At 44.9% G+C, this 21,071-nt stretch overlaps 1 protein-coding gene across 1 annotated transcript; it reads right to left on the reverse strand.

The window, feature by feature from the left end:
* Positions 1-1,116: 1,116 nt before the first annotated feature.
* Positions 1,117-19,325, reverse strand: GCNT2 (glucosaminyl (N-acetyl) transferase 2 (I blood group); the record flags this gene model as incomplete). Its single annotated transcript, XM_080611136.1, has 3 exons — positions 1,117-1,307; positions 2,496-2,588; positions 18,404-19,325. 3 exons carry the CDS (start codon positions 19,323-19,325, stop codon positions 1,117-1,119), a joined length of 1,206 nt encoding a protein of 401 aa, XP_080467262.1.
* Positions 19,326-21,071: the final 1,746 nt, after the last annotated feature.

The raw sequence follows: 21,071 nt of genomic DNA on the forward strand, positions 1-21,071 counted from the left end.
CCCAGTCTGCTGAGATTTTGTGTGCTTTAAAGAGTTATGCAGACTTGGAAGGGAAAATCTGCTCGGATATTTAATGGCCTCCCTCTAGTGGCTGTTACTGGGGAATAAAAGTAGGGCTGTGAGGAAGTGAACCCCAAGGTTAATAATGTGCATTAACCGTTGTATGAAGATGAAAGGAAGTCAGCTTGAGAAGAAGGCTTATGCCATGTCCAAATATGACACAGAATTACTGACTTATTGCCAAAGTTCAGTTACTGCTTTTTCAGTCTTTATCTTGCTACTTCCTTTCCCACCTTCTGTCTCTCCCTGTGTCCTTACACATGATGATTTAAGGACACTGGTGAGCCAAAATCTGCATGTCGAGAGTTTTTTATTTTTCCCCAGTTCTGTTAGTTGGCCAAGTAAGAGAAATGTGCAAGCCCCCATGTTTCAGACACAGAGAAGGGCTCCTGTGTCTGAAAGCCCATCTGATTTCTCTAACCACACTCACTGATCTAGTAAAAGGTGCTGTTTTCTCTTAAAAACCTCATCCCCGCAGATATTTAAAGAACGGGTAAGATCTAGAAAGTGCAGCATCTTTACTCCATTTCTAGTACTTTTCTGACAGTTCTCTGCAATAAATATCAGTATCTGACAAAATGGTATCTATATGTATAGCCAGCAGTTGTGTTCCTGCTTTTAAGACCTTGTTGACTGTGACTCGTTACCTTTTTGCTTGCCAAATGTGCACACTTGTCTTTTAGATGGGAAAAATGCTAGGGATGGATGACTCTGTTTATATTTTTATAGAAGAAGATAGCAATGACCGCGTAACAAGACAAAAGCTTGGGCTGGAAAACAGCCCATTAAAAATGGCAGAAGTTCAAAGCTCCTCTGGCTGCAAGAGGACCTTTGTCCTGGTGTCTCTTTTTGTACCTCTTGCACTTCAGCTTCTGGGCATAAAGTGGAAGGTGAGCTTTGCAGGCAGTGTGAGATAAGCTGACCTGAGCTACATCTGCAGAATATACTAAAGAAACCTGTCTCTTGAGTTTATGCTTCTGGCACAGCAAAAATAAAGACTGCTGCAGCTATTCTCTTGACCACCTTTATTGATGTTGTAGCTTGGGGTGTTGCTAGCTAAAAATACCAACTGGGTTCCACCTGAACCTCACTCTGGGACAAGGTTCTCTGCCGATGTCTCAGCTCCAGGCACTCCACAGTCAGGGGGTATGTTTTAAGCTCAAACTTATTCGCGAACATACAGGTGGAGTTAAAAAGCCACTTGAGGTCACCTGTTCCATATACACAAATGCCTCTGATATAATGGCCTGATAAAAGAAAAAGGAAAAAAGCAGTGTCAGAATCAAAATCCAAATAATTTTGAAAAGTTTTATCTGCAAAGCCACTATAAATGATCTCCTATGCAACAAACATGCTGAAAGGTCTATTGGATGTGCAATGGGAGTAAGTATGAACAATGGGATGAAATGAAGAAAATTACTTCAGAATAAATAATGAGGAAAATAAAGAGATAGATCAGAAAAGAATCATTACTAATTCAGACTCTTTTTCAGACAAGGCTAAGACACAGCAAAGGGGAATTTCCTTCTGTCAGCAAAGAGAAACTGATACTTTTACTCATAGTAGGTTTTCCACTAGGTGATTCTGAGTGATATTGGTGTAATTTCACTGATTTCAATGTAGTTATGCCCATGTGAAACTGCTATAACTGAATCTGACTGAAGTTCTAAAAATTTTCCTCCTCAATAACTATGTTATGGATTAAGAATTCTTGAAACAAAATTTGCATTGTTAGCAAATTTTAGTATTGTTAGCATTTTGGTATTCCCTTTCTTGTTCCACTTGTTCAGAAGTAGTAGTAGCAGTGTGCAATGTACAAACCAGTGACTGAAAATTTAATTGTGCTATACCACAGATTATCTATTGTCAATGTCATGTCATAAAGTAACATGACATAGGAAAACTCAAAACTCAACCATAATCTTCAGCCAGCAGCTCCTTAGGTTCCTTGTCCGCTGTGGCTCTAGCAAGCATCAGTACTCAGCTAAGAGCTGGGATTTGTCCAGGTTCACATGGGACATCTGCTCTGTGCACTGCTGCTGGCTCTAGCACATCTGGGTCCCAGTGTGGGACATACATATGGACTATTCCCACCCACCTATGAGAAAATTCCCCCAAGGTCTTCAAGAAAATAGTCATCTAACTCATGTGAGCCTTAAGCACTGACAAATATCCCCATTTCCAAGGCTGATATTTTCTTTAAAATTCCTGATGAAGAAGAAAATATTCCAGCTTTCTCACTGTTTATGTAGCTTCTATCATTCACATATGGGCTATGAAGGAGGTGACTTCTTTTTAATGTCTTCTCTCCAATGAAGTACTGTCTAAAGGGTGTCTCACACTATGATTAGAGGCTGTAGGAGTACAAGAACAAAAGTTGAGTGATTTTCCCTATATGAACAGGAAGAAGTGATGGAGAAATATTTACACATTACCATGACAACCTCCATGTGCCTCTTCCATATCAATCCACTTCACCGCTTTCAAGTCACCTTCCCATGATGCGTTGGGCATGGAGCCTGGGACACCTGCAATTAGGTAACAGAATATCAAGTAATTAGTCCTTTTAACATCTGTGTGTTCAGGCTTATGTCCACTCTCTGTGACCTTTTTCCACAGAACTAGGATGAAATACTTAGGAATATGCATCAGCACATGCCTGACTGCTAACATTTTGTCAAGCTTCTTCACAGAAAGCAGCTTTCGTGGTATAAATAAGATGTCAGTCCAAGAGACCTAAACGCTTCACTTCAGAAATAAGATTCCACTTTTGCAACAGCCTCGGTAGGATACTGCACGTGTGTACAATCACTCATGTAACCTTCCACCTTCCCAACCAGCAGTGCCCTCCAGGTGCTATTTGAACAGTAGGCTATCGACACATAATAGCTTCACATGAATATAGGTTCTGTGTAGCACTGCTCAGCAATGAGAAAAACATCCCTAAATTATCAATACTGTTTCTAGCACAAATCCAAAACATAGACCTATCCTAGCTATTATGAAGAAATTTAACTCTTTTCCAGCCAAAACCAGCATACTCTATATACTGAAAAGACAACCATTTTCATTACAATGGGATGAGAACAAAACCTTTTAGAGCTTGTATGAAATGCATAATAGCACTGGTTTGGAGTGTGAGACCTGTGCAAAGACAAGGATGCTTAGCCCTTCAAATATTATTTTAGATAAAATAAATATTTAACATTTTAATGTCCAGTTCTGACCTCTCTTTTTAAGGCTAATTATCCCATCTTCCCGATTTTATAACTTCATTTAAAGCATGGATTAATATAGGCTATTTATTTTGCTGGGTAACCACAATCCTAAACGGGGTGATTTGCCAGCCGTTCTGTAAAGCACATTTTCAGCTGGTGACTGCAATATGTGCAAGAAGTCCTCAGCACTGAAATGGTAGCTGAGAGTGTGTCATCATCCTAACCCTGGGGTTTTCTAAAAAATAAACGTAAAAGCAAAGCAAGATTTTGTAGATATTTTGTGCTATTTCTATTCCTTTCCTAGATGGCAACAAGTACAGTACCTCTGCAGTTACCATAACCCAACAACTATTTTGCTTGTGAGCTTGAAGAGAAGCACAGTGAAGGACAAATGAGCCCATGAAGGCCCTGTGTAATGTCAGGAGAGACTGGGGTTTTTTTGAGAAATTGGCTAGGAGAAAGGTTGAGCATCAGAGGTTTTTTTCTGTTCACTTGCTTCGCTCTGTGCTTTTGAGAACAGCTTGTTCTTGGTAAGTGAGGATGGTTGTTTGCAATTAGCAAGTCACAACTTCTGTAACAGATGCAAAAAGACCATGTGATCTAACAGCAGAACCACCATAGCACTTTCCCATAAACAGAGATATATGGCAGCTGTAACCAGAACTTACTACTTTATTTCTCCCTCTCTGTATATTGGGCTGTTATCAAATATAATAACATGCCAAAATGTGTGGGTTTGTCCTGGGGAAAATTCAGAAAATGTTATTTTTCTGTAGAAAGCATTACGCTACAGATAACACTTCATAAAAGACAAAAAGAGGAAGGGATGGTAGGGGAGAGACACTTTAAATGGCCTGGGATGTGCATTACCATCCTCAATTAAAAACCTGTTCATAACAGATGGCAGTAAATGTGGTGTGCAGAAAGACTTGGAAAATGCTGACACAGTGGAGAAGCAGCAAGATGACTGACAAAACAGGAATGACCCCAGGACATCCACAGAAGCACTGGAAGGCACTGCCTTCCAGGAATAAAAATTACTGACTTCACATTATTCATCATCTCCCAAATCGAGCAAACTAGGCATTTTTGTAAGTTAATTCAAGAGTGAGGGAAAGTACAGCTCAGCACTGGAGAAAAAGAAGGATTTACCACATTTTCTTTTAAAGATTTGTTTGAGCAACTGACTTCAGATTCGAAAACTGTTCTGGGGTCCTGGTTGTATAAATAGTTTGTCTGAGAAGTGGTGGTGATGTGAAAGTTAATATAAACTTTAGCATGAGTTACTCACTCTCCTTTTATTCAGCTCTCATTTCCCACCCTGTATTGGTTAGTAGAGTTTTGTTCCTGTTCCTGAAAACATGGAGGTAGGAAAAGCCTCTTTGTGGGCAGCCATACTGAGCACTGTCCTAGAAAAGAGTTTGCCACCACCAGGTCTTAGAAATAGCCACCAGTGGAACTGCACTGCTTGGGTATGAAGACAGCCACGAGTCACTGGAAAGACAGGCCAGCTCCTCCAGAGCCTTTAGTTTCATGTCTTCCCTTGTTAAGTGGAAGCTTGGAAGCAGAAAAAACACTGGAGCTCTTCATAGAACGAAAGCAACACAACCTGTTTCTCCTCTAAGTTCTTCTGGGGTTTTTTGCCATTGCAATTCCAGTGAGAGCTGATCTGCATGTGTTGGCTCCAAGAGGCAGCCCACTCCCTTTCCTCCTTGCACTGCTACCACATATTATGAAGACAAACATAAGCAGCTTACACAAAACAAGCCACTGCGTTGGAATTTCTGTAACACACACTGAACATAAACTGACATTGGGCTGGGAATCTTGCAGCATAAAGGGCTGCCTGATTTGCCTTCCAAGTCCTGTACCTGTGATTACAGGATCAGATCAACACATCAATTAAAACCTACAAGCTAGTCTCCACCCGTCCCCTGAAGCAGCCTCTGCTTCCTCATCGGCATTTCTCTCTCGTGAAGGGGACAACTTCTTTACACTTTTGTGCCACAAAGTGATTCAAGCTTTTCTCCTGCAATTTATAAGCTGGTACACACGAGTTTGTACTTCAGTTTGTACTTATCTGCCTGAAATGCTGTACATACCACCCTTGGGAATATTATCCTGCAAGACCTGATTGAAATCAACCATAACTTTTGCTGGCCTTTGGGGTCATGTGTTTGTGTTTGGGAAATATGCAGGGCCATATATGGTGGGCCATGTATAGGTGGGCAAGTGCATACCCTCAGCTCTATAACTGAAGTTGTGCAGCCCACCAGTGTATTCAGGCACCTGGAAATTCACAACCCCCTTTGGCAGCTTTTGGAAAAGCAAGATGGTATAAGGAAGTGCAGATGAGACTAGTGAGACAGCATGGCCAAAGATCATGTAAGCCAAGGGGATGACACGCTGCACCCCTGGGCCTTCATGGGGCACAGCAGCTGCTGCTAAGCAGGAGGGCATGCAGCAGAATCCTTGAATCCGTCACTCTGCAATGCCCACCACTCCTGGGATGCACCTTACCCAGTCATGGGTGCTAATCTTCCAGGAGACAGCTCAGCCAAGTGGATGAATGTCCAGGACATCAAACTCAAGGAGGCACAGTGTGCCTTCCTTACTTGCCACTAGAGCTGCAAACATGGGCTGTCACCTGCTGGGCAGTTTTTTCATGTGAAACAATAGGACTGGTGAAAAACCTGCTGGTGGGCACCACCAAGAGCCACAGCTGGAAACAGCTCCATGGAGAGATGAGCCATGGTGGCCACCACAGAAGAGCTGGCACTATGTAATGGCCAAGTGGCAGCAAGTGATGGGTGGTAGGTGCCAGGGTGGGGACCTCCGCGCACTCTCCAGACCTGATGTCCTACCTGGGATCCTGTTGAGCGTCACCCAGAAGTGCTCATCAGGGCTGTAGGTGTCCTCAGACCACGCCAGCAGATCAATGGCACGCTGGTCCTGAAGCACGAACTCCACAAAGGGACGGGTGATGGCCACATACGCAGAGCCAAAGTAAATGGTCAGGTTGTGGGGAGGGGGTGCCTTGCGCAGCAGGGGAAAGACCTGCCCCAAGGCATTGCGTCTGGCCCCCTCTCTGTGCACGTATCTGGTGCGGGAGGTGATGTGGGGGGGTGGCAACACCCCGGGGGTGACATTCTTGCCCCCAAGGCTCTTCAGCAGCCGGACAATCTCCCGGTTGGTCTTCAAGGGGAAGTCCTGGCCGCAGGTGTTGAGCAGGTAGCGCCAGGGCACGGCCGAGGCCAGCAGGTCTCTCATGCAGTGGAGGTCAGCCCGCAGGCGGGAGATGCTGCCGTAGACCACCCGCTCTGCCCGGGAGGCGAGGAAGGCGTTGGGGAAGCAGCCCAGCAGGCGCCGCACCGCCCGATGGAAGTGGGCCGGTGCCTTGGCATCCACGTGGATGCAGTAGATGTTCTGGGGCATGTACACTGCCCTGAAGAGCCGCTCAAAGGTCTCGAACTCCTTGTGCAGGGTCATAACGTAGGCAATGGGGAAGGCGGCCTCTTCAGCCGAGAGGGTGCGGGTGATGTAGTGGTTCCGCGTGATGTACTCCGTGCAACTGGATTCTCTGGATGAAGTTTCTAAAGTATTTTCCTTCACAAAGGGTGCCTTGTCTTCAATCAGTGCTTTGCAGGCTTCTGCTAACGTTGAATTCACTGAGAAGTTCAGCCTCCAAAGAGATTTTTGGCTGCAGGACGTGTACCTACCACAGCGGGCTGCCCGTGGCACTGGCTGCAGCTGCCTGCCTCTCAGGTGAGAGGCCCACCTGGCCAGCAGTGTGCTGCACACCTGCTTCAGAGCCATGGCCTCAAGGGAACCCATACTGCCCACCACTTGCTGCCTGCCATGCCACAGCAACATGGCAGCGCCCATCAGTGCTGTGGCAGCCACAAGCAGTCTCACCACCCGCTGACACCGCATGGTCCACGCTGCCAGCCTCAGGCCGCCCTTAGCCTGGCCACAGCTCCCCGCAGTCCCACAGCGAGGGAACACAAGCGTGAGGCTGACCTGTCAAAAGAACTGCCACAAGACACCTCCCTCCCCTGGGAAGGGCAGTCTTGCCGCTGCCCGCATCTGCCCCAGCACCCAAGGGTGCTTGGGACACCTACTGCCTTCACGGTATTTCCAAACACAGCCCTCAGGCCAGTGCTGGGGGCAAGAGGACATGCACCCCGCAGGCCGCCCCTACCTTCTGGTAGTGGCCACCATGCTTGCAACACTCCTCGGTGCATATGAAGTCCTGCTTATGGACACAGGGCTTCACACCCAGCTACATCCAACCTATTTTAGTCCCTTTCAGGGTCTTCAACAGTAAATCAGGTTTGTTTTGATTTGTTTTGTTTTCAGTTGTTGTCTTGCAGAACTGCAGTCAAGGAGTTAGGCTGTCAGTGTTAGGAGGATGGAGAGAAGCTGAAGAGCAAATGCAGATAGGATGGAAACAATCACCTCTTAACCCTGTATATGGCAACAAGTATTTTTCTGACTGGGCTCATAAGGCAGCACGCAAGAGCGATTTGCTCCGAAATCATGGTTTATCTGTCTCCTTGCTTGTCCTGTGAGACAAGTTCTGCCACCTGTTCATGGGAGGGAGGTGGCTGGTAAAGATATGGGGGAGTCCTCAGAAGAAGAGATTTTCTTTCAAGATAAGATTGAATCAGTGGAGAAAAAAAACCACCACTCCTCCTTAAAAATGTACAGAGGCTTAATTTTGTATTTTGATGCCATAAATTTTTATTTCAGTGGGGTATGTGAATGCAAAAGTATGTGTATGGAGGGGCAAGGAGTTAACTAAAATAAACTCAAGATTATCAGACTTTAAAGCAGACCTTAGAACCTGGAGAGAAGGAAATAAAACTCGGGGATGGGGGGAGAGGGGAAGCTATTTAAAATTTCTTCTTTCAAGACAGCCATCTGAATTAAGGCAATGCTGTCAGGATGTTGACAGTCGTAAGAGGGCTAAACTGCACCTCAGGTGTTGAATCGTCTGATGGATAGTAATGAAAGAGTCTCAGTTCTAATACCTTCGTTTGATGATGTGTTTTGAAGAAGGTTTTTCTGAGTTGTTAAAGAGCCATAAACTAGTGTCTTTGGCAGGGTAGTCCTACATCAGAGCAGCTGAAATCTACAGGGCTGATCAGGAAACACCTACTTCCCAGAGCAGGAGTGAGCTGGACCTGTGAGGACATGCTGGGCACCAAGGACAGAGACAGAAGAGCTGCTGTGCAGGAAACACCAGTGCCCACCGCAGCACCCATTCAGGCATGGTTCTGGCAACTTCCACCCCAGCTGCCCAGGCAGGGTGCTGGCAAGAGGGTTTGTATCTCAGCAAGTGCAATGTAGCTTTAGGTGTGGTCAGATGAATTTGCTTGTAGGTGAAAGGAAGGGACAGGTTCGGGTGGCCTGACTGGAGCTCCCCCCTAAACAAATACAAGGGCTGTTGTCAACTCAGTATCTGGGAACATCAGGAAAAGTCTCTGTTACTGCAACTGGACTGACATTTAGTTGGTTACATGCATGAACAATGACAGACATCACCTGATGCCAGAATTTAGAAAGAAATTCTTCCTTAAATTACTGTCATCTGATTCTCTTCTTCTAGGAGCTGTGCTGCTTGAAACCTATTACTCCAGTGTCTGATAGTTTTAAAGATAAAGGAGAATCAAGCAAAGGAACACAAGCCCATTTATTAGCTATTACAGGCTTTTCAAAAAGACTTCTTGAAGACATACCCTTCCTTATCCCACCATCACTAACTAGTGTTTTACTGAGAAGCAAACAACTGGTTGTGAAGCAAAGTATTGCTCCTACTGAAAGCAGTACTTGAATTCCAATGACTACAGATTGCACAGAGACCAACCCCTACTTTAAGTTATATTTTCTCAGATGAACTATGAACTATCTGAATGGTAGATAGAGGACAAACGTAATTTTTCAGGAAATTCTGCCATGAAGATGGTGGCTTTGTGATTGATGCAGCGGTGTTGCAACACCTTCCCTTAAGCAGGTTTTGATCATGAGATTACACCAGCTTTGTGGGCAGGAGACTCAGTCACCGGAAAATCCCTTTTTTTTTTTTTTTTAGTGCCTTATTCCTATGAGAAGTTCTTGCTCAATAAGGAAGACTCATTAAAATAATGGAAAATATGATCGACAATAAGGATTAGTAATATGAGTAACACTGCAGACATAGGTACAAAATACATCTTTTCTAGAACATGGCTTATTCAACCAGCATCATTGTCTGGAGTCATCGAAAAGCTTCTGCATCACTGTCTGTCTGTCTTTTGAAAGGTGGGCACTAAGCTAAGGAAAAGAAACAATTTTAATAAGCAGAACAGAATTACTGTAGTGCTTATTAGTATGATGCTTGCATTGCAGAGAAGGCTGTCCAAGAGGCTGCCTACAAACAACAGTGGGATGGAGAGGTACCAAAGAGGTTCTGAATTGTTAAGTTGCTGTAGTGAGAAGCTCAGTGCAAGCTAAATTGTCTGGAAAACACACAGGTCTGTTTGTACAAGCAAATGGCTTTATAAAAACTTAAAAATAAGGAATTGGCTAACATGATTGATTAGCGTTCTAGCAGTGCTGCTCAGAATTTTCTAGTATTATTCTTGTATCTCACGCATACATCCAAGGGATGAGAATGAGATGTTCCTTGAGAGCCACCGGCTCTTGTTTGGATATAAAGCTACTGCTTCAGATAAACCGCAGTGAAATTTTAACAAAGACAACTCCCATCTCTCTTAAGAGAATACTAGCTTGACTCACGGTATTACCCACCAGATGCCTGCTATTACCTGAGACATACTATATGCCAACTGTCTTCCTTATTTTTCTATCACTCAGCTTCCAAATGGGAAATTGCCATCAGGATGGTGCAGATAGACTTTCAAAGTGTGAGGCTGGTTTAATACCTTACAAATAAACTACCCATCACGGACAAAAGAAGCTAATACATTCACAACCTTCATGCTGCTTGGAGAGAGCTGAGGTGAGTCTGACCCTTTACACTTAGACAGACACAATATGTAACTATATCAAAACCACTTAAAATTGTGGTTAGCGCACAGCTGGGTGAATCCTTGGAAAAGTAAGAACAAGCAGAATGCAACATTGTCTCCCATGGACTGCCAATTTCTGTCATGTTAGCTGCAACAAGAGAAAAAAATTCACTCCAAGATACCAGGTTGAGGTTGCTGATGTTCTCAGTCCCCCATACTTGACAGGAAGCTGCTGGAGGCCCTGTGGTCTGCCCATTCAGATCAGAGAACGGTCTGGGTTTGTTGGGCTTGTACTGCTGATGCCCCTTTCCCCTTCCCTTCCTCTGGGACAGACGACCCACAGCTGGTCATCATTCTGCAGGCTTCTTCCAGAAACCAGGAATAAAAGTGCTTATGTCCTTGCACTTTCTCTGCAAATCCCCAGCTTCCCTTACACCAAATGACTGCCAAGCACCACTCTGTATATGAGAGGGATGTGCATGATCAAGGCATGTCCCAGAAGTGGGACCATCCTGTCAATGAGTAACTGGATGAATTTTGTGCCAGTCAGAACGAGAGCAGGGAAGAGAGGTGTGTTACTGTGGCTAATGGCTGCATAGCTGCTAACCACCTAGCACTCCATGTAAGAGCATCTAGTTGCTGTTGCACTCTGCAGTGACAGGAAGCAAAAAATTGCTGACCATGGCACCATTGCTACATCACAGCATTTTGGGGGAGGGAAAGGAACCACATGTTAGGGTCTTTCCATGGAAGCTTAGAAAGGCTGCCAGGATGTGTCTGCAGCCTTGCTCAGTTGCCAGAACATAACTGAGCACTCTTACAGGGCAGGCAATGTGTGAGTGATTTTTGTAACAGCCAGTTGCTACATGCGGACTTTCTCTTGCAGCTCGTATCCTGAGGGGGTTGCTTATGATTTAACAGCTTCTATATTAGCACTAGCAATACTCATTGCATCTCTGCAAAACAGAGACTGATGTCCCAGTAGCCTAATGTGTCCCCACACTTCCCTGCTGTATGCCATAGTTGGAGACATGGGTAGTGGGATGAAGTTATCGACGCTGGACTCGGGGTGACATGGAAAAAGCGGTGTGTATGGATGTGAATGTTCTCATGCAAGGATTTTTTGGGGTACCTGGGAACAAGGATCCTGGATGAGTGCCAGGACCTGCAGTCTTTTTCACTTACCGTCAGGGAAAGAAAGCAGTAGAAAAGCACAGCATTGAAAAACAAGTGAAGTTCAGCATGGGGGAACTGGTAAGAGATGGAGAGCAAGGAAAGAATATCAAAGCAGACATCACCTAGCTACTTACACAGCATAAGCTCTTTATATTTTGGAGCCTTCTACTGGCACATATGCTGGTGTGCACTTTAGGACCAGTAGTACCATGCTTGGCAGTGATGGGGCTGTTTCTCAACTGGGATTCCTGTGTTCCCCTTAGCTGCTGCAGTGCACTAGATGTGTGCTAATGTGCATCTTCTGGTTTGGTTCCACCAGAGAAGGAATCCAGCCCTCACACACTAAGATCATTATCTGAATAAAACTAGTGTGCCATAGGAAAGAACAGTTGGATGGGAAGGACTTCAGAAGCAAACCTCTGCTCCCAACTACAACGTTGTGTAACCACAATGAGCAAACCAAACTTGCCTGTGCAAAGCTTGCCTCCAGAATGCCGTGCTCTGTCTGTGCAGCACCACAGTGCCTTCTGGAGACACACCAGCTAGTTGAGGGGTGGTGATTCCTCAGCATTTCCCTCAGTGACAATGCCACATGAAGCATATTCCTGAAGTTCTTCCTCCTCTTGCTCATAGCTCTGCTCAGGACCCTAAGTTGCGCTGATGCAATTTCTGTGGAGCCATACAGTGAACCCTGGGGGAGCAGCACCCTGCTGGGAATAATTCTTACCCAAAAGCATCAGAATGTAGGTACAAAACCCTATTTCTCCTGGTTACGGCTGGGTTTCTTGTTATGCCTAAACTGCTTGTAGTATTTGGCCAGCTTGTATATTACAATACAGCACTCCACTGTGCCCATCCAGTGTGCTTCCAGAAGAGCTGTTTCCAAACTCCTCTACTTCTTCACTGAGTTTCTTGAGTCTCGACTGCTGTTCACTTCTAAATCCAGCTGTAGCTGTAGCCTCAAATGTAGCAACTCCTGCCACTGTGAGTGGAGAAGACCTTCACATTTGCTAGAGAAATGCGCTTCAGGACTGGCTCTGGTCAGAGGCCCTATGGAGAAAAGGATGCGCTGCCAGCATCTTTTCATGACTAAATAGCTAAGACTTCACTTGCTTCTTCAGTGGTATGGCATCTCCATGAATGTTGGTTAAGTTTTTAAGCTAAAGATGATAGCTATTAAAGCACGTCTGTCCCCACCACAACAGCAGCAGCTGTTGAACACACCCTGGTAAAGCAGGTAAGAGACAATGCCTTGGGTATGTTTCCCAGGCTGCGGTAACAATTTTTGTCTCTTTGTAACAGGGCAGAATGGACAGAGGCCAACTTGCTAAGAAGCTGTCAAGAGGGACTCTGGAAAGGATCTGGATAAAAGGACATTCTTGCACACCTGAATTTGGGAGAAATTCCTAAAAGTGAAACCTGAACAAGAAACTTGGAAAACATGTGCAGGAGACTAGGAAAGAGACTTACTTTGCATATGCACAAGTTCATTCAGTCATAGGTTTGAGAGAAGGGGTGAGGATGGTGGTTAGAGTACTTTGGGAGATGAACTTCTTACCTAAATACATACTGCTGACCTCTGGTGATTTATTCCCTGTCCCTGAGCACCCTGGCTGGTCATTCCCGTAACCACCAAGCCCCTTCAGCCCTGCCAGCACAGTCACTTACAGCACTGTGTAGTGATCCAGGGCAGGACTGATTACAAATAAACTCTTTTATGATTTCCAGGCTGGTATTAATCCAGAACCTGGTGCCAGCAGCACCTAACAGAAAGGTTGAAGTAGAAACTGATGCCATCTTTACAGGATATTGCAGTAAGCCACCTGTGGCACACAGATGACATTTGTTCACCAGACTATGGGCTAGCCCTCTTAACATATTTGTTTTGGCTTTGAGGATGCACTCTAGAATATTTCCTTATGGTTTACTTGTCAGTTGGAGGGTGTGCATGGTATAAGCTTGCAGATTAAAGCAAAGCTATGATTTGTTTCATTGGAATCAATGTTAGAGAACTTCCTGTAGGTAACAGCTTTAGCACAAAGACCTGAGCATGTGAGTTTTAAACAGACAAAGTTTGTAAGAGTGATATAACCCATGAGACTGTAAAGTTTGTATCTCCATATCATTATTTCCTAGAAGTTTGTCTTAAATGCAATAACAAAAATATGTTCAACTAGCAGTGTTGCATTTCCCAAATACATCTCATCTGCACTAGGATGGAAATTGTACAGAAACTGTTGATAGCAACTAAGCATACACAATGCCTTTAAATATTTCTGCCCTGCCTTTCCAAGCTCAGATGTTAAAAAATGCCTGTATGCAGGCGGCATTGTAGAAAGTGGTGTAAGCCAGGCTCATGGCTCACCAGCACTGAAAGGGGAAGGTCTGGCTCCTGTTCCTAATCTCCTTCCCATTTTCTCACATCTGCATGTTCACCCTCAGCTTTAATTCCTGCTTTACTTCAGCGCTGGTCAGATTCTTCACCAAGCCAATTAAATTCGCAGATTGAGGAAAGTACATTGTTTTTCTTCAGATCAGATGACTTAAACTGGCAAAGCTCCTAGCACAGGGCTGGTAAACAGGAGGAAGTAGGAAGGGATAAGGAGAAAATTTCCTATTTTGGGAACAATGAGCTTTTAGCGCTCAGCTGTCTTGTGCACCCACACCCTTAGTAAAGAAATGGGACTGATGCAAAGGTGACAGTGCAACCATGCTCTGTTATTCTGCAAGGGAGCCAATTCTGAAGAGAAAACATTTTAATCCGGTGTGTTAGAGTGGGAGTTAGGTATCAGTGTTCCAGTGCTGGCTTTGCCCATGGTCTAGTTTAAGACACTAGGAATATAATTTCCTCCTTTTCTGCCTGCTTCTGTGAAAAGGAAATAATAGGACCGTTCTCCCTTCTAAGAGCATGTTGGTATCTCTGAATGAGAAGTGCTGCTATTACTCCTTCTGACCTTTATTTTCCCACTGAACAATGCGTAAGTTACTAACGGACCAGCATATGTGTATGTCAATGTACATATTGGTGTGTACCCTGAGGGATTATCGTTTGGGGCTGCTTATATCCCAGGTCAAGCATATGCTGTGACTTTGTCACATGAAAGTAGGGACAGAAGTTTGGCTTGGAAGAGGATCCAGTAAAAACTACCCTGAAGGACTAAATAGCATTAACTCTGGATACACACCTCTCCCACAGCAACCAGAACCTACTTTCTGCTCTATGTAAACAGAGTGGGGAAAGGTGGCCCAGTGGTTATGCTGCTGGCCTGGGAAGTGGCAACTAACCTGCACTGTGGTGGTGCTTGCTTCCTGTTAGACCTGGGGAAAGTAATTTAGGGCCAGTCACTTCAAGCCTACATACTTTGCAAATACTTTCCCTTATTTTCCCCGTGCTTCTCTTCCTTATCTGAAAAGTGACTTTCAAGAATTTTCTGTCACACAGAATTTATGTGGGAGATAATTGGCCTGAGAGAAATACCAAAGATAAGTTAAGGCTGTTATTTGAAAAGCAACTGAATGGGAATTGAAAGTCTTTAGCTTTAGGGGGCTAAAAAATAAAATCTTGGTCTTCATTGCATGTCTCTGGGTAATAAGCATGCTATTTTAAGATTTAGGAATCAAACAGTCTTTTTTAATCTTCTATCTGAACTGAGAATATTGTGACAGTCCGAAATATCAAATCTGTTTGGTTTAGTTTTTTCATGATACACTGTCCATCCAAACTGGTCCTTAAATGATCTCTTCACTTGTCTGGAGGCCTCCAACTATTTGTTCTAACAGCTGGACAACTGCCTCACACCATTATCTGCCTTTGATATGCCTGAAAAGCTGAAAGGAAGTGATCTGGTCAAACTTGGATAAGAGGTTTTGTTAGAGCCAGGATCTGAGTCCTAGTCTAACACCCGTGCATTGAGGGGGACGACTTCTCATCCCAGAGTCTGGATCTGTCTTGGGTACATTCAGGTGAGTGACACCCTGTGCTACGCTTACAAGTTTGGATTCGAAATCCTGGACAATAGCAGCCCCTGAGTACATCTGCGAGAGCTGCACGGCCACTTTTGGCCAGACACACTAATGGAATGGCAGAGAAAACAAGGAAGAAGAAGGAAACATACCTGCTCTGGAAATGTTACATCTTTTGAATGCAAAGAGAAAAAGAAAAAAAAATGTCATACCAGTGTGCAACACTGGAAAGCATACAGTGATAATCATAGAAATATGCAACGAAATATGCAGCCTATGTAAGCTACACAGTGCAGTACAACAAATGGCAACCACCTAAATCTTTCTGTTTGTGAAGAACATATCTGGTCCCAGGTTTATTGCTTCTGAGGCAATAGACTATAAGATCACAACAACCAGCTTCTTGAAAAAGTCATCTAACTACACTGGAGGGAAGGGATGCCATCCAGAGGGACCTCAACACGTTTGTGAGGTGGGCTGATGTCAACCTTATGAAGTTTAACCATGACAAGTACAAAGTCCTACACCTGGGTCGGAGCAATCCCAGGCACAGCTACAGGTTGGGCAGAGAAGAGATTCAGAGCAGCCCTGCAGAGAAGGACTTGGGGGTGTTGGTCGATGAGAAAATGAACATGAGCCGGCTTCAGTGTGAGCTCACAGCCCAGAAAGCCAACCGTATCCTGGGCTGCATCAAAAGGAGTGTGACCAGCAGGTCGAAGGAGGTGATCCTGCCCCCTACTCTGCTCTCGTGAGACCTCACTTGGAGTATTGTGTGCAGTTCTGGTGTCCTCAACATAAAAAGGACATGGAACTGTTGGAACAAGTCCAGAGGAGGGCCACGAGGATGATCAGGGGACTGGAGCACCTCCCGTATGGAGACAGGCTGAGAAAGTTGGGGCTGTTGAGCCTGGAGAAGAGAAGGCTGCGTGGAGACCTCATAGCAGCCTTCCAGTATCTGAAGGGGGCCTACAAGGATGCTGGGGATGGACTACTCATCAGGGACTGTGGTGACAGGACAAGGGGTAATGGGTTCAAACTTAAACAGAGGAAGTTTAGATTGGATATAAGGAAGAAATTCTTTACTGTTAAGATGGTGAGGCACTGGAATGGGTTGCCCAGGGAGGTTGTGAGTGCTCCATCCTTGGCAGTTTTCAAGGCCAGGTTGGATGAGATGTTGGGTGGCATGGTTTAGTGTGGGGTGTCCCTGCCCATGGCAGGGGGATTGGAACTAGATCCAATGGAACTAAGGTCCTTTCCAACCCTAACTATTCTATGATTCTATGATTCTAACTACAAATAGTATCCGATGATGATTATACCATAAATATCTCAAACAATAATCGTTTGTGCATCTCGTGCATGCCAGTTGTAAAATAGTTATGACAAGAGCAAACATTATTCTCACAGAGTTAAGTGATAATTTGACCTTGCAAAATGGACCCACAGTCTACTGCTTAGGTTAAAGTAGACATGCTCTGTCCCACCGTTAATGCTCCCTGTTTTTGTTTCCCACAAGTTCAGTAGGGAAGGGGTGAAAAGAAAGAAAAAAAAATGACAGGAGAAGAAATTTATCTTGTTTCCATTCCTAACAGCCCTGCTTTGGGCTGCTGTGAAGCTCTAGGGAGTTGGGCGCACTAAAGTCCTACCAAATGCTTCTAAAAGCATCAATGTGCATGGGGAAGAAGTCCTATGCATCTTCTAACCCTTTCCTAGTCATTTGAACAAAGTAAAACTAATTGTAAATACCTAAGGTGAAAATGAACATACTGGCTCTGTTTCACTAAACAAATCCTTGACCTTGCACAGTGGGGTTTAGTTACGAGTATATGGGGTTTTTTTGTAGGTGTTATGTGAGAGATGGCATGTGTGTGCCCACAGAAAAGCATATGAAGACTGGAAGCAGATTCTAGCTTGAACTCACATTCTTTTCTGGCTCTGGAGTAATAGATAGGGAGCAATTGTATTCTATTTGTGAAAAATAAAATTCCTCCTAGAAAAAAGAACATCTTGTTGTCATGGTTTAAGCCCAGCTGGTAACTCAGAACCATGCAGCCACTCGCTCACTCCCCCCCACTTGCTCCCCCCCTGCTCCTGAGGGATGGGGAGGAGAATCTAAAGAATGTAACTCCCACAGGTTGATAAGAACAGTCCAGTAACTCAGGTATAACACAAATCACTGCTGCTACCACCAATAATAACAATGATAGGGGAAATAACAAGGGAAGAGAATACAACTGCTCACCACCTGCCAACCGATACCCAGCCCGACCCGAGCAGTGATCTAGCCCTTCCGGGTAACTGCCTCTAGTTTATACACTGGGCATGACGTGCTGTGGTATGGAATACGTCTTTGGCTAGTTTGGGTCAGGTGTCCTGTCTCTGCTTCCTCCCGGCTTCCCATGCCCCTCGTCACTGGCAAAGCATGGGACTAAAAGTCCTTGGTAGGAGTAAACATTACTTAGCAACAACTGAAAACATCTGTGTGTTACCAGCACTGTTCTCAGGCTAAAAGTCAAAAACACAGCACTGCACCAACTACTAAGAAGAAGAAAAATGACTGCTACTGCTGAACCCAGGACATCTGTAAAAAACACTTTCCCTACAATGCTTACATATTTTAATCTTTATTCCTTCTCTTTTCTTCATCTCAATTTTTACAGGTAAAAAGTTTAACAGCTGAAATGTCCAAGGATTTCAATTTGAACTTAGATCCTCTGAGTTACTTCCTGCTTGGGCACAGAACAGTAAAGCACATCTTGCACTGCTCAGTCACCTCTCCCTCAGTGGTCAAAAAGGGCAAGTAAGCTTATTTGATAGATCAGCCTTTTTTTATCAATTATGATCTGATTAAATTTTTCATCTAGTATTTGTGAAAATCAACCTTGGATATATGTCTTTGTGTGTGTGCATGCATGTGCATACCTGTGCATGCACCTGTGTATCTACAGAAAACAGAAGTGAAGGAGTACTCACCTGGGATCCTGTTGAGCGTCACCCAGAAGTGCTCATCAGGGCTGTAGGTGTCCTCAGACCACGCCAGCAGATCAATGGCACGCTGGTCCTGAAGCACGAACTCCACAAAGGGACGGGTGACGGCCACATACGCAGAGCCAAAGTAAATGGTCAGGTTGTGGGGAGGGGGTGCCTTGCGCAAAAATGTCACAAGCATGAAAGAAAAGAGAGAGTATAATTGCTCCCTGTGCACGTATCTGGTGCGGGAGGTGATGTGGGGGGGTGGCAGCACCCCGGGGGTGACATTCTTGCCCCCAAGGCTCTTCAGCAGCCGGACAATCTCCCGGTTGGTCTTCAAGGGGAAGTCCTGGCCGCAGGTGTTGAGCAGGTAGCGCCAGGGCACGGCCGAGGCCAGCAGGTCTCTCATGCAGTGGAGGTCAGCCCGCAGGCGGGAGATGCTGCCGTAGACCACCCGCTCTGCCCGGGAGGCGAGGAAGGCGTTGGGGAAGCAGCCCAGCAGGCGCCGCACCGCCCGATGGAAGTGGGCCGGTGCCTTGGCATCCACGTGGATGCAGTAGATGTTCTGGGGCATGTACACTGCCCTGAAGAGCCGCTCAAAGGTCTCGAACTCCTTGTGCAGGGTCATAACGTAGGCAATGGGGAAGGCGGCCTCTTCAGCCGAGAGGGTGCGGGTGATGTAGTGGTTCCGCGTGATGTACTCCGTGCAACTGGATTCTCTGGATGAAGTTTCTAAAGCATTTTCCTTCACAAAGGGTGCCTTGTCTTCAATCAGTGCTTTGCAGGCTTCTGCTAACGTTGAATTCACCGAGAAGTTCAGCCTCCAAAGAGATTTTCGTGTGTGCAAATTAACAGCATAAAAAAAAATTGGAATTGAAACACTGAAAATTAGAACAGCAAAGAAACAATACCTGAGTCTACTCATTGCTGCTCAGAACCATGAGAAAAAGAGTCTCACTTGAAATATTGCAAAGAGGTCAGATCAGACACCACCAACAGTTTGTTCTGCTGGCTCCTCTTGTTTCCTGCTGGAGAATAGATGTATCCATCTGATGCATATCATGCAGCTGCTGTCTTTGCTTTCAATATTAATAGTTTCATAGTCATCATTGATGTGGAGGCAGCATAAGTATCAAACAATGTGCAGACAGAAGCTGCTCCTCAGCACCCTGAAGATTAAACAGACATATTGCATAATTACTGGCTAAGCAGTGAACAGCCAGCAGTATACATTTCAGTGTCCCTGAATTCAATTTAAAGATAAGTTCTTAACTGCTCTCTCACCGCTCTCCCTGCACGTACCATATAGCTGTAAAAGTTCCTGAGTGTGCACCTCGTGACAGGAAACCCTCATATTTACCTCATGTATAATTCTTTCTTTATTTATTTCTTTTTTTACTTACAGGACCTTTTTTTTACCACACAAGTGTATCAGTTGTCACTGCTTCAGAATTATAAAAAGGCCTGTTCAGCACACTGTGCTATTATGTAAGGCCACCAACACAATCACATATAAGAAGCGGGAGAATCTTTCTAGCCTCTGAGTTATATCAGAGCCATCATTATTTGCAGTGATGTTTTCTTTATTTGTAAATCCAAAATCTGCCACATAGTTTCTGCCAAGTGTCATGGATGTGTCGTGATGAGCTCTAGGCTTACATCCACCAAAAGGAACTGGGTTAGCGAAACCTGCTATTTAAACTACTTAAGCTAACGTTAGGCTTTCTGATGACTAATTCTTGTTTCTAAGAGCTGTGCGTGCATTTGGTATAACAGCATACTTATGCAATGAAAGCTTGTGGCATGGCTCTGACTAAAGTGCCATGGCTCTGACTAAAGACCTGTAGCTCTCTCTCTTCCAACTGTGAGTCTGTTTATCTGGATCTCCTGCCATGATGCAGCATATTTGGGGCATATAAACTTTTTTCAGCATCATGTCTTTTTGCTCCAACGTGAAGTAATGATAAGTCAGTATCAGATGATCTGAGGTTATGCCTGTAAATGTTTTGACTGGGCAGTCCAGCATGTTACAGAAGCAGAAATACCATCACCTATCTTCCAACTCATGCAGACAAGTCACCTCAGGTGCTGGCAGGTCTCTCCCAGAAGCTGTATTTTCCTCCCATCATGGCTCCAAACAGCCTCCAGGATTCTCTGTTCAAAGAGATTGAAGGCTGCAGGCAGTGACTTCAGCCCATCAGGTACAGTCATAAGCTATAATGAGGGGAGGAGCACTGAAGAAGCTTTGTAAGGGTTTGTGGCCAGACCATCCTCCAAGAGGGGCACTGGTGCAGGACAGACCTTGCAGTTAGGCTTACCCAGAGACAGTGAGCAGCAGAGCCACCTCTCACCAGAGAATCATCAGGGACAGGTAGGGATGGCTGTGATCACAGCAGCCTTCCTCATGGACACCAGTGCCTTCGGAAGGAGGATATCTCAGATGGAGCTGAGTGGCCTGAACAGAGGTGTGCAAAGTTCCAGGGAGTAACAAAGACTCACCTGATGCTGCTGAGAAATCACCTGGAAAATGCTGCCACAGCCCAACAGTATGGCTTGTTAAATGAGGATTCAGAGAGATGAGCAGGTTAATGGTTAATGATACCATTAAACAAGTCTAGCAAAGAAATGCACAGCAAACACTGCCACAAGGGGAAAACATGTCCCAGCTCAT

The sequence above is a fragment of the Psittacula echo genome (assembly GCF_963264785.1).
Source record: "Psittacula echo genome assembly, chromosome: 2".
In the NCBI taxonomy this organism is placed as follows: Eukaryota; Metazoa; Chordata; class Aves; order Psittaciformes; family Psittacidae; genus Psittacula; species Psittacula echo.